The following is a 13619-nucleotide window of genomic DNA, read 5'->3' as shown; positions in this document are numbered from 1 at the left end:
ACGGCCGGCGGACCAGTGGCGTCACGGGAGAGGGCGGGGCTGAGGAAGCCACGCCTCCCCCCCGCGCACGCGCAGAGGTGGCGCCGGCTCGGTGAGGCGGCGAGGTTGGAGGTGGAAGGGCTCGCTGCCATTTTTAAACAATCGTAAGATAATTGGGCTGGTATTTTTTTTTTGATTCGTGTCCGCAGCACCGGGACTGGGAGGCGCTGAGATTTGAATTTGCACCGAGCTTTTTCCCCTTGATCTGGACCGGGTTTCCTTCAGGGGCTGGCTTCCTCCTTAAAGGGGAGGTGCCTGTCACCTTCCATTTTGTTTTTGGCCACAACATTTATTCATGCCCTCTCTTGCCTCTCTGCCGGGGCTGCACCTCAAGGACAGCACAGGCATGGAGCAAGAGAATCCTCCTCTCACATACACACACTGCCAGTCTATGGAGCCAGGTTTTATATGGGACATGTTTAAATTAGGTCACTTTTAAACAAGGACGAGCCGTCCGTGCATGGATCCTGAAAATCCCTCCAGATGGTGTTCGCTGAATGCCAGCTCGGCTTGCCATAGCTGCACGATGGCATGAGGCCAGAGCCCGGACTGACCCTCCGGCGAAAGGGGGCATTTGCACCGGGGGCATGGCCTTTCGCCACCTCGTGATGTCCCTAAGGTCGTGGGTTTGAGTCCCGCTCCAGGATTTGAGCACTGAAGTCCAGGCTGACACACCCAGCTCCAGTGCTGAGGGAGCACTGCACTGTCGGAGGTGCTGTCTTTCTGGTGAAACGTTAAATTGAACCCTTTCCCCCCCCCTGTCTGCCCCCTTAGGGGGGATGTAAAAGTCCCTATGACACTATTTCGAAGAAGGGCAGTTTGAAGTGTATTCACTATTACTTGGGGTTTGCGACAGTCAGTTTACCTACAACCAGGCTCACACAAGTAGTGATTGGATAAATGACCAGTTCATCTGTTATGGTAGTGTTGGGTTGAGGGATAAAGTTTTGGCTAGGACATAGCTATGAGGAGAGCATGGAAAGGTTCTTGGCACAGAAAAGATAAGAGACGACTTAATCGAGATTTTCGAGATGATGCGAGGCTTTAATGGAGTAAAATCTATTCCCTCTGACTTGTGCGTCAGCAATCAGAGGTCCCAGATTTAAAATCATTGGCAAAAATAAATACAGACGGGAGGTGAGAGCCTTTTCACTCAGAGAGTTGCCGGGATCTGTAACACTCGACTTGATTTCCGAGGGAGTGCTTGACACCACTGTGTCAGTCTGAGGGACTGCTGGTGGAGCTATCAGCCAACAGAGTCTATTCAAGCAGAGCCCCGACAAACTGCAGCAAGCGGAGCTCATGACCGAAACTACAGCAAAGTCTCCTGATAAGAGCAGGGTTATTTCTCCAGCAAAATGCAGTCAGTGGAGGATAGCACAAAGATGCAAATCATGAACGTAAAATCAATCCCAGTCTGCGGTGCGGTCTCCAGGCGGGGCCTGTGATGCTACTGTATGCAGCCTAATACTAAGCATTCGAACAGCGGTGAACGAAACTCCAATTTTCACTGATCAGAAAACTCAGCAGGGGTGGCGTCATCCTGCTCCCCTCACAACAGATACTGGCTTCAGGGGCAGTAGGCTATCTTCTGCACATTTAATTCTGAATTGGTATTTTTTGGGAGCGTGGTGTTTGAGTAAACTTGCGGTAACAATGACACAGATGTGAATCCCCCTCCCCCCCTGCTTCCTCGAGTTCACATTATGTCACGTACTATTCGATTTGGGTAATCTCTCAGGCACTCTGAGCCTGCTTGATAGGTGGTGAGCTTTTGAGTCCTTGGCTGGTGACACTGAAAGGCATCTGTGCTATTTGCCGCGGCTACGCCAGGTAATGTCTGGCCTATGGGTTCGAAGTTTGTGGGTTCGGGTTCCACTCCAGAGACTTAAGTGCAAAACCCGAGGCTGCCGACACTCCCAGCGCCAGTACTGAGGGAGCGCAGCACTGTCAGAGGTGCCGTCTTCTGGATGAGACGTTAAACTGAGGCCCCCGTCTGCCTTCTCAGGTGGATGTAAAAGATCCCACGGCTGTTATTGGAAGAAGAGCCGGGGGTGCGGGGAGGGAGTTGTCCCCGGTGCCCTGGAGCCAATATTTATCCCTCAACCAACATCACAAAGACAGATTATCTGGTTGTTGCGACATTTGCTGTTTGTGGGATCTTGCTGTGCACACACTGGCTGCTGGGTTTCCTCCGTTCCAACAGTGACTGCACTTCAGAAAGTCCTCCTTTGGTTGTAAAGTCCGTTGGGATGTCGTGAATAGTTGCAAACCCTTCATTCTTTCACATTCTCCCCACTAAAGAGGTTTCTGCTGAATTCCCTAATTGGATTTATGAGTGACCTTCTCATATTGATCGGGCCCCTGGTTCTGGACTTCCCCCACAATGGAAACATCCCCTCTACATCTACCCTCTTAAATCTGTTCATGATTTTTAAAGACTGCTGTTAGGTCACTTAAGCTCTTGAATGTGATTCTCTCGCTGTTCTGCAAATTGAAAATGTTTTGAATGTTGAAAACAATAATCCATAACAGAATTAATTTGCTATATCTGATATTAACTTGGGTATATGAGACACGTGCGTCATTGCAAACCCTCATGGTCAAACCTATTACACTGCTTGTAGTACCAGCTATTCGTGTAGTTGGCACTGGTTAAGGGTGTCACACCCTCTCCTGTCCTTGTGTCCCACATAGCAACAGTGACTATACCTGTAGGGTTTTAAATATTAGTCCTCTACTAGCTGAAGCTGAATGAAAATAATTTGAATTAATTGTTCGATACCTACATACATGGACGTTCTCCAATAGTTTTTTTATTAAACATCAGAAACTTGTAAACAGTTTGCACTTGAGTTCCCCAAAAGCTGCTGTTAAATGCAACACTCACTGCGGTAGGGAGGGGATAAGTCATTCTGCGCTCCAGCTCCCGACTGCCAACCTGTGACATCTGTTTAAAAAAAGGACAGAATTAGGTTTGACTGTAATTACACATTCCCCCACACACCCTACACCAATGTCCAGATTGGTTCACGTGGGGACGATCCCAAAGTTGACAAGATAGTGGAAGTAATCTTGTCAAACCACCATCTCTGGGAAGGGAAAGTTAAAATACATTTATAAAAAAGAAGAAGTGTGCGTATAGGTGTACAGCCCTTGGAACGTTTTACGACATTAAAGGCACTGTGTGCATTTGTGACCTAAAAGGCAAAGCCTGGTGAAACTGCCTGTAAGTTAAGTCCTCGTAAAACCTAATTGCTCCGCTTTCTCCCTGCCCCTCACAACATCAATCACTCTTGTTTTTTTTTGTTGTTGTTGCAGAGAAGTAGGACTCCACCAGGAAAAACCAGGAGACTAACTCGGCTCGAAGGACTTTCCCTGTCGGATTCCTACTTAAACAGATACATTACTCCTCTTTCACTGGGGTGAGTACACAGATTTCATGTCATTAACTCCCAACTGGGGAGGGACTGGAGACCATAATTTACAATGAGCCGCATCCATTTCATTTGCCGCATTTTTATATCTTAAAAAAAAACACCTGTTTGTTTTCAAAGTGAATTGCGCGTCCCGCAGTGGCCTATAGGAAACCTTAAGGATATCAGGGAGCCCTTAACGTGAGGCAGATGGTCCACTGGGACCCGTGACCCCAAGTGGTATGGGGGTGGGGTGTGCGTAAAACCCCAAGTTCAGCTCCAGCTGTGGCTCGTTGCAGTTTATATTTGTCTGTTTCTGCCCCTGCACTCCGCCGTCCAACCCTGTCTGTCACAAGTAAAGCAGCATTTGTTGGTCTTGTGCTGCTTACAGAGACGGCCAACACTGTAATCAAAGTGATACCAGTATGAGTGCTGGCAGCAAAGCGTACGTTTAATCATTACCATCTTTGACAAATGGGTGAAGTTTTGTCAGCCGTTTGACTGTGGAAACAGATGGAGATTCGCGGCCCCTCGCTGTTGCATCCACAGTTTTGCACTGATTATAGGTGTTGATAGGGTCGATAGAGATATCCTTCATTGAGGGGGGGGGGGAGAGGGTGGGTGAGTCCAAAACAAGGGGGCTTAATATAATTCGAGCCAGGCCGTTCAGGGGTGATGTCAGGAAACACTTCCTCATCCAAAGGGGAGTGGAAATCTGGATGTCTTCCCCTCCCCAAAAGAGCTGTCAAGGCATTTGAAAACGTCAAAACTGAGTTTGATAGATTTTTGTTCGGTTAGGGGATTAATGGTTATAGAATCACACTCTGCAGAGGGTAATTTACACATTTAGATTTCTTGTTCCTTTGATTTATTGTGTTCCGAGGTATTTAATACTCTATAATTATTGTCCGGTATCCATTAATCTTTATAAACTCATTGATACTGTGATTATAGATTACTGAATCGACTGCCTTTTAACATAGGAGGCTTTTGTAAAGGTCCCACATGGGAGATTGGTTAAGAAGGTAAGAGCCCATGGGATCCAGGGCAATTTGGCAAATTGGATCCAAAATTGGCTTAGTGGCAGGAGGCAGAGGGTGATGGTCGAGGGTTGTTTTTGCGAGTGGAAGCCTGTGACCAGTGGTGTACCGCAGGGATCGGTGCTGGGACCCTTGCTGTTTGTAGTGTACATTAATGATTTAGACGTGAATATAGGAGGTATGATCAGTAAGTTCGCAGATGACACGAAAATTGGTGGTGTCGTAAATAGTGAGGAGGAAAGCCTTAGATTACAGGACGATATAGGCTCTGGGCCAAGTGCTGGGAAATGGGGTTAGAATAGATAGGTGCTTGATGGCCGGCACAGACACGATGGGCCGAAGGGCCTGTTTCTGTGCTGTATAACTCTATGACTGTAAATGTGGAAAGTTAATAGAGACTCCTGTATCTTGGTTTTGCATTTCTCTGTCTCCTCCCCATGCCATAGAAGCTAGTGAAATTTATTTCCTTGTGTGCACCACCCTTACTCATTGTGAAACAACTGCCGATATTAAATCCTTTGTTCCTTGTTGTAATGAAATGGAATATGTACTCCGAGTATGGTGCAAAAGCTCTGTCGATCAAACGGGAGGTTAATCCTCTGTGTATCAGACGCGACAGCACTCTCACTCACAATTTGTTTCTCTCTAAGATAAGGGAGGCAAAGAAAATCTGTTCCCATTGGCTGAGGGAGTGCTGCACTGTGTGACAATGATACTCTTCAGGGTTCAGAATGCAGAATAAGTTGAAATGTATTACCCTGTAGTTATTGTATTGTCGATAACCTGCAGAGGAACACCTATCATGTACCAACTAACAGCACAACAACTGGCCATTCGGCCCACTTGGTCCATGCTGGTGTTTATCCTCCATCCTACTTCATCTCAGCCCCTCAGCATAACCCTTCTCCCTCCTGCCCTTATCTAGCTTCTCTATAAATGTATCTGTGCAATATGCACAGCGAGCTCCACATTCTACTTATTGAGTATTTCCGTTGTTTTTCTATTAAACGCAGGGTAGGAGCGAGCCCCTGGAGTGACTGTGTGACATGCTGCTGGATGCCCAGGCCTTAGCTGGCAAGTACTGCCTGTGGTGCAACTTGTTCTGCAGGGGCTTCTCCACGGCACTGCTCAGGTGAGTCACAGTCTCCCGGCTTCATCACGGCCACTGTTTAGAAGTGCTAAACGGAGAGTGTGGTAGAGGCAGTGTATTAGCTCAACGTGATTCCCAGGGTGAGAGATTCATCCTGTGAGGATAGATAGTGTGGACTAGGCCTATATTCCTGAGAATTTAGATGGGTGAGAGGTGATCACATTGAAACATATCAAATTCTTAAGGGTAGATGCTGAGAGGATGTTTCTGCCTGGCTGGAGAGTCTAGAATTCGGACTTGGGATAAGGAGTCAGCCATTAAGGACTGAGATGAGGAGAAATTTCTTCACTCGGAGGGTTGTGAATCTGTGGAATTCTCTACCCCAGAGAGCTCCGCCGTTGAGTAAATTCAAGATTTTTGGGGGGTTTTTCTCCGGTTCTCGTTGGTATCATCTCCCCAGAAGGTTGACTGCCGTGGATCCCCACCGCTGTCTCTCCTGTGCTTATGCATTTCGCACAGGTCAACATCCAGTCCATTATATCCATCATCCATTTTCTTCTCTGCTTCCCTCCCCTACGTTTTGCGTCGTCCTTTCCTTCCAATAATTGTCTCTGTCTACCTTCTGCTGCGTCTCTTCAATCTTATGCAGCCATTTCCAGCACGTCCTCATTAGTCTTCCTGTCTGTGTAGGATCCGCGGAACATCCTCCGATATGTCCACATCTCGAATGCATTCAGCTTGTCAACAGTCTCTTCGCTTGTCGTCCATGTCTCCGAGGCATGTAACATAGATGCCGAGATGTCGCACCTCAGCATTCTTTTCCTAAGATCCAGGTTCAGTTTCTTTGATGTCAATGCTTCCTTCATTCCGGCAAAGCTGGTCGTGGCTCTCTCAATTAAGGGATGTGGGGATAGTGCGGGAAGGTGGAATTGAGGTAGAAGATCAGCCAAGAATGGGGGAAGCATCCATGAAGGGCCGAATGGCCTACCCCTATTTCTTATGTGAAGATTTATAGGTTATGGATGGAAATCCACCTCCTGCCATTTTACTGAGAGTTTGTTTGAATCAAAAAGATTTGAAACAATGTCCGTGCTTTACTTATTTCCTCGTGAACATTATGCTCAGTTCGTGGGACACTGATCTGTGGAAAACTGGAAATTTACATGGGTCCTCCTGCAGCCCATTGTAGCTGAACTATGTATTCAAACACTCCAGAGGGCAAGCAGTATATCCGAGCCAACAGGCTGAAGATTCATCACGGAAAAAGCATTTCAAGTATGCATTGGTGGAACCTCCAAACAATGACGATCTTGTGGAAGTGCACAAGCCCGCAGTATGTCATGGGGGAGACATTTCCAGCCCTTTGGCGGGACCCAAGAGGCTTAGCAGAAACGCTCGGAGCAAGCAAAGACCTTTACAGCGTCCACCGCATGTGTGTGTGCGCATTCTTCCATCAGAATTCAAAAGACAATTTCCAAATTGAGATTGATAGGCTTTTGTCAGGCAAGGGTTTTTAAGGGTACTGAAACAGATACAGAACAGCCGAGATCTAACTGAATGGCAGCGTTGAGTACAAAAGCAGGGAAGTTATGCTGAACCTTTAGAAAGCTCTGGTTAGGCCCCAGCTGGCGTATTGTGTCCAGCTCTGGTCACCACACTTTAGAAAGGATGTGAGGGTCCATGAGAGGGTGCGGAGGAGATTTACCTGAATGGTTCCAGGGATGGGGGATTTTAGCTACTTTGGAGAAGCTGGGGTTGGTCTCCTTGGCAAAGGCCATTCAGCCCCTCGAACCTGTTCCACCATCCAGTGAGATTATGGCTGATCCAATACCCTAACTCCAATCAGCTGCCTCGGCTCCATATACCTTCATTCCCTTGGCTATCCAAAAATCTATCACTCTCATTTAAATAACTGATCGAGCCCAGTGCATGCTGCCTTTTGAGAACAAGTTCCACACTTCCGCACCCTTTGCATTCAGGAGTGTTCCCTAACTTCTCTTCTGAATGGCCTGGCCCTGACTTTAAGTTAATGTCCCCTTGTCCTAGACTCCCCCCAGCAGTGGAAAAAGCTTCCATCTACCCTAACAATTCTTTCAGGATCAAGAATCTGCCGACTGCGCTTTTACTATCGCCCGAGCCCATTGTGACCTGTTGTCGCACCTCTCAGCGAAGTCCACAAGGGGCAGCAATTCGAGACGGGAGCCCCTTGTCTCGCCATGAACCATTTGGCGGCTTATCGATCGCGGTCTCAACTCTGTGCCTGTGTTCCACGCTTTCTACAGCTCCCAGATCTTAGGCAAACTGCTGTGAAGCCAGCCAGTCAAGAGATGTTTAAGGGGGACAGCACTTGGGTCCTTGCCGTGCCAGAGTAGAAATGTCGTATATTGGTGGGACTTGGGCGGGAGACCTCGCCCTCTGCGGCCAACACCCGGGTTGGAGTGCCCAGCCCGTTGCCCGACCCTTCTTGTAGAATCAGGCAGTGGCAAACTGTGGTAACCAACACTGCACTCATCTTCTGTCTTGACCAGGTTTAGTGGTAGCAATTACTACCGCGTCCTCGGGATCAAACCAGATGCAACGCTCGAACAGATCAAGCAGGCTTTCCTCGACCAGTCAAAGAAGGTAGGCCAAACCTGTATGTAGGTCGATGTTGTGTGTGTCCCATGTGCCGCTTAGTGGTAACTGCAGAGGAAAGTTTTGACGACAGGCACATCGCCAACCTGAAGCCTGAAATGTACAAGTAATTTGCTGCCTTCTGATTGAGTTGACCACTTTGGTCAGTCATTGTGTATATTCAAGACTGAGATCGAGAGATTTTTTTTGGGCACCGAGGGAATCGCACGATATGGGGATTGTGCAGGAGAGTGGAGTTGAAGTAGAAGATCAGCCATGGATCTTACTGAGGGGCGGGGGCAGGCTTGAGGGGCCGAATGGCCTCGACCTGCTCTGATTTCTCACACTGTTAACCTCGTCCTGTGGTTCGGTGCCCGATTCTGTTGGGCGATGCCCCTGTGGAAATGCTTGGGATGTTTTAAGACGTTGCAGGCGCTATATAAGTGCAAGTTATCGTTGAAGACAGCATGTTATGTAGAAGCGTGAGTCTGTTGTGGACTGGGAAGGTGGGTGTTTGGACCTGCACATGCGGCCATGGTGCGACTGTGATCTTGCCTGCAATGCTGTTGGCGAGTTGCGGAGGAGAAAGTTGCTTACCCCCAAGGAAAGAGCAGTCCCGCCTGATGCCATGCTTACCCTCTGGGTGGCTGGCTATTAAAAAGACGTCTGCAAAGATGTGTGACAGGTGACCTATTCTCACTCCCATTAGCAAAGAGGCAGCACGATGGGCTGAATGGCCTCCTTCTGTACTGTACAATTCTGTGATTCTATAACGTCTGGATAAATACAAAAGCAGAGACACTGTACACCATACTCTTTGTAGCCAGTTCCTTCTGTTAACTTTACCATGGTAGGGAAGTGCCAAATCGAAACCAGGCATTTCTCAGGCGGGAGACTGAGGGTGTAATCGCCGACTTTGTTCTGTCTATGTCATTCTAGAGCTCTTGACCTCCAGCTTGTCTCATCAGGCTTGCTATGGGACTGCAAAGGGATATCGTGATAATAAACACCTACCATAGGTATGCAGAGGAATGATGGTGAAGCTCGAGCCTCCCAGTATCCGGGCTCTGCACGTTGCCACTGGGGTTGTAAAGGTAGCCCCAGTGTGCTTTTAAATAAACAAGGCCCTACCACGTGCTTTGGATGGTGATATCAATTGTTTGACCTTCTCAGAGCTCATACATCCAAGAATTCCAATGTATATTCACTCCCCACTATCCCTCTGTAGCTTGCATCAGTGTGTTGGTTAAATCTCTGCTCAGTACATACTAAGCAGTAACTGTGAGGTGGTGCATTTTAATGGGAAGAATCGGGAGGTCAGATACAGTTTGGATAATGAGAGTCTAAACGGGGTGGAGGAACAGAGGGATCTGGGGATACAGATACACAAATCACTAAAAGTAACAACACAAGTTAATAAGGCCTTAAAAAAGCAAACCAGGGATAGGGATACAGGGATAGAATTGAGAAGCAGAGAAGTTATGTTAAACTTGTATCGAACCTTGGTTAGACCGCACTCGGAGTGACTGTGAACAGTTCTGCTCTCCGTATTATAAAAAAGGAGATCGAGGCACCGGAGAAAGTGCAAATAAGGTTTATTAGAATGATCCCAGAACTGAGAGGTTATTCCCATCAGGAAAGATTGAAGTGGCTGGGGCTGGTTTTCTCTAGAAAAGAGAAGGCTGAGGGGTGACTTTATAGAAGTCTTTAAGATTATGAGAGTGGGGAGAATGTGGAACTCACTACCACAGGGAGTGATTGAGGTGAATAGTATCGATACATTTAACAGAGGGAGATACACGAGGGAGAAAGGAAATAGAAGAAAAAGGTGATCGGGTGAGAGGGTGGGAGGAGGCTCATGGAGCAGAAACACCAGCACGGAGCAGATGGGACGAATGGCCTGTTTCTGTGCTGGGAATACGATGGAAAAAAAATCCTGTGGAGAGAAGGAATATTGTCTACATTTCGGGCCTTAACTGAAGGGGGACCAAGCACGGAACATTCTCTCCACAGATGCTGACTGACATTGAATCATCAAATCTTGCTGCGCACAAGGAGGCCATTTGGCCCATCGCTCCTGTGCTGGGTCTTTGAAAGAGCTAACCAATTACTCTCACTCCCCCCCTGCCCTCTTCCCATAGTCCAGAAAAATGTAACTTTTCGACTACATAGCGAATTGCCTTTTGAAAGTTACGATTGAATCTGCTTCCACCGCCCTTTCAGGCAGCGCGTTCCAGATCACAACAACTCGCTGCGTTAAAAAAAGTTCTTCTCATCTTCCATTCTGACTCCCGTGTTACTTTTCCCGCTGGCTATCCCTTCTGGTTTGTTGTCAAAATTAATTTGAAGGCAAATGGCGATTGTCATTGACAGCAGAGGCCTTAATCAGTCCCTTCATAATGAAGGATGTCGGTGTCAGAATTGTGGTTTAATTTCGTGCAACTTTTCCTCTTTCTTTTTCCTCCCGCTATGATTGTGCCCAGTGACTCTCACCTCAGTGTGCAGGCAGTTAATTATAGTTTGCTCTGAAAGAATTCCCTTTGGCGGCAGGAGCCAGCAGGTTTTCTGTACTGTTATCGCTAAAATGGTTAGTACTCTTCTTTGCTAGTTTAGAACCCTGCTTTTCATTGATGTCCATCCCCGATGGTGTGTGCAGTGGTGGTCCTGTCTGTTAGCTGGGAAGTAATGGAAGCGCAGTCACCCGCAGTAGCTTTGCAGGTCTGTGTCGCATTCTACAAGATGGAGGGGAGTCTTCTTCCATCTGACGGCTGGTAATTGCTCCCTCCTTTGGAGGCACTTTCTTCCTGTGTTGTACAGCATCTTGGCTGAGAGGAAGACAGGAACAGGAGGAGGCCATTCGGCCCCTCAAGCCTTTAATGAGATCTTGGCTGATCTGTGACCGGACTCCATTTACCCGCCTTAGCCCCATATCCCTCAGTACTTTTGGCTAGAAAAATATCTCCCAATCTTAGATCTAAAATTAACAATTGATCAAGTATCAATTGCCGTTTGTGGAAGAGAGTTCCAAATTTCTGCTTCATGTCGAAGTGTTTCCTAATTTCACTCCCGAAAGGTCTGGCTCTAATTTTTAGGTGGCACGGGACGCAGGGCAGAACTTAGAGCAGAATCTGTTTAAACAGAGTCTCGACGAACTACAGCAAAGTCTCCCAATAAAAGCAGGGTCATTTCTCCAGTCAGTGCATAATACAGATTGGGTGCGTAAAATCAATTCATCATTTACAGCGGTGCGGGCTCCAGCCGTGACCGAGGGAGGAATCACCCAATCATCTCCATTCTGGCCCGCGTGGTGTCACTAAATGGAGCCACGCTGTGATCCAACCTTTCCCCACCCTTTAAAAAAAGCAGTTGTCCTCTGGTCGCTGAGATGGGGCCTGGGCAAGCCCGGGGCGGTATGTATTACCACTCTGTGCCCAGAGCTGCTCGAGTCGCGTTGTGATTGTTGGGGTTGAGTTCACTCTGCATTGTGAAGCCATCAGGACACTCCTGATGAGGTGCCTCACTGTTGAGCAATCCCAAATCCACAACTAACAGGCTGAGGCGTGCTCGGCCTTTCAATCAGATTGCAGCCTGTTTCCATGGCAACTTTCTGGAACCAGTTGATCAGGCTATTCCGAGACTTGCGCTTTTCAAAAATCTTTGAAAGTTTGTGTCTTTCTAACTATATAGATGTGTGTGTGTGTGTCAGAGTGATGGGGGCCTTGATTAAACATCCCATCCGAAAGGTGGCACCTCCAACAGTGCAGCACTCCCTCAGTACAGGCACTGGAGTGTCAGCCTGGATTTTGGGGGTTACACGTAGTTCTCAGCCTCGCGGATGCACCACAGTGACTCCAGCCACCGCTCGAGTTCCAAAACCCAGAGCTCGGACTTCTGCAGCCGAGCGGGGAACACAGAAAGGTGACCTTGGGAGTGACCTTGTCTTCACGGTGTTAGCTGTGGGTGAGTGAGTAGCACTGCTGTCTGGGACTCAGAAGGTCACAGGCCGAGGACAAAAATCCTCAAAACCCACTCCCAGCGCCAGTACTGAGGGAATGCTGCACGGTCGGAGGTGCCGCCTTTCAGATAAAATGTTAAACCGAGGCCCCCATTCGCCCTCTCGGGTGGGCGTCATGGATCCCACTATTGGAACAAGAGCAGGGGAATTCCCCCCAGTGTCCTGGTCAATATTTATCCTTCAGGCAACATCACAAAAACAGATGGTCGGCTTATCACAGCGTGATCTTGCTGTGCGCAAATTGGCTGCTGCGTTTCCTAAATTATAACAGTGACCACACTTCATAAAGTATTGGCTATGAAGCGCTTTGGGTTGCCCTGAAGTTGTGAAAGGCGCTATAGAAATGAAGGTCCATTTTTTTTTTTGTGCTTTTGTTGGGTGATACCTGATGGCTCCGTGGTGAGATCCACAGCCCATGATGAGTTCAGTGTTGCGTCTGGGTTAAAAACTCAGTGCCCCTGTATTAGGAAGTGGGGAAAACACAGTCCCAGTGGGACCACATACACCTCCATACTGTCAGCTGTCAGCCACCTCCTTCCGTGTTCCTCTCTGCTTTCCTCAGTAATCCTGCTATTTCTAGGCTCTCCTCCAAACCACTTCTGGGACTTCACAGTTTGCTCTCGTCTCTTGCTCACCAGAACGGAGTGCCGTACCCAGCATGTGGTCTGACCAGAGGATTCGGCAGTTTCAACGTGACCCTCTCCCACTTCTATTCCACTGTTGTGGCCACAAAGTTTCCGTATTTGATTTGTTTTGTTATTTACCACTCTGTAACTATTCCGCCACCATTCCCGGGATACTAACATTGCCAGTGCGTTCCTGCTTAAATGTGTTATTTTATACCTGCCTGCATTGAGTCGCATCTACCATCATCCCACTTGCTTACTCATGGTGCCCAACTCGTTCTGTGGTTCCTGAACCCTTCAAAGATCTGAGTAAGTTGCGTGTTTTTTTCGTCACGAGTGCGGTTCCCTTTTACCGCCCCCTAACTACTGTAATCTCAGTGCTAACACAAGTAGCATTCACAGTCAGGACCTTTCACGCCAAGCTTGCTGCTGCTGCAGTCTTGAATTTTAAATTATTACTCCAGCAGATGGCTCTACAATGACTTTCTCCTGAAGGATTTGTTTGAAAAACAAAGCACTAACTTCCAGTTAATAATTTTAAATATCATTACCGATAGATTTTGTGCATGCACGTGCTCCTGGGTACTGAGTGTTGCTGGACTCGCAGTGCAGGAGAATGGCCTCGTCCAGCATTCGCATGTGAACTCGCAGTAGGAATTCCGTCTCCTCTCATCCGTGCTTACTGCACAGAATGTACAGCACAGAAACCGGCCATTCGGCCCATCTGCTCCGTGCTGGTGTTTCTGCTCCACACGAGCCTCCCCCCCCTATCACCATATC

The 13619-nt window shown here is 47.9% G+C and overlaps 1 protein-coding gene across 12 annotated transcripts in view; it reads left to right on the top strand.

Annotated features, from left to right (window-relative positions):
* Window positions 1-65: 65 nt before the first annotated feature.
* The window catches only part of dnajc4 (DnaJ (Hsp40) homolog, subfamily C, member 4), an 81857-nt gene continuing 68303 nt past the window's right edge, over window positions 66-13619 (top strand). For 10 of the 12 annotated variants that reach the window (XR_010970989.1, XR_010970990.1, XM_068021763.1 and 7 more), the window contains exons 1-4: window positions 66-143; window positions 3361-3464; window positions 5509-5627; window positions 8114-8207. Coding sequence is in view for 10 of the 12 variants with exons in the window: in XM_068021763.1 (XP_067877864.1) it covers window positions 5542-5627; window positions 8114-8207 (180 nt within the window). In the remaining 2 variants the exon portion in view is untranslated. Of the gene's footprint in view, window positions 144-3213; window positions 3269-3360; window positions 3465-5508; window positions 5628-8113; window positions 8208-13619 lie in introns of those variants that run through there. The other 2 variants (XM_068021756.1, XM_068021755.1) reach the window with 2 other exon arrangements.

The sequence above is a fragment of the Heterodontus francisci genome, chromosome 44, assembly GCF_036365525.1.
Source record: "Heterodontus francisci isolate sHetFra1 chromosome 44, sHetFra1.hap1, whole genome shotgun sequence".
NCBI classification, from domain to species: domain Eukaryota; kingdom Metazoa; phylum Chordata; class Chondrichthyes; order Heterodontiformes; family Heterodontidae; genus Heterodontus; species Heterodontus francisci.
The sequence above is the reverse complement of the archived record's forward strand: the minus strand, read 5'-3'. Positions and strand labels throughout refer to the sequence as shown.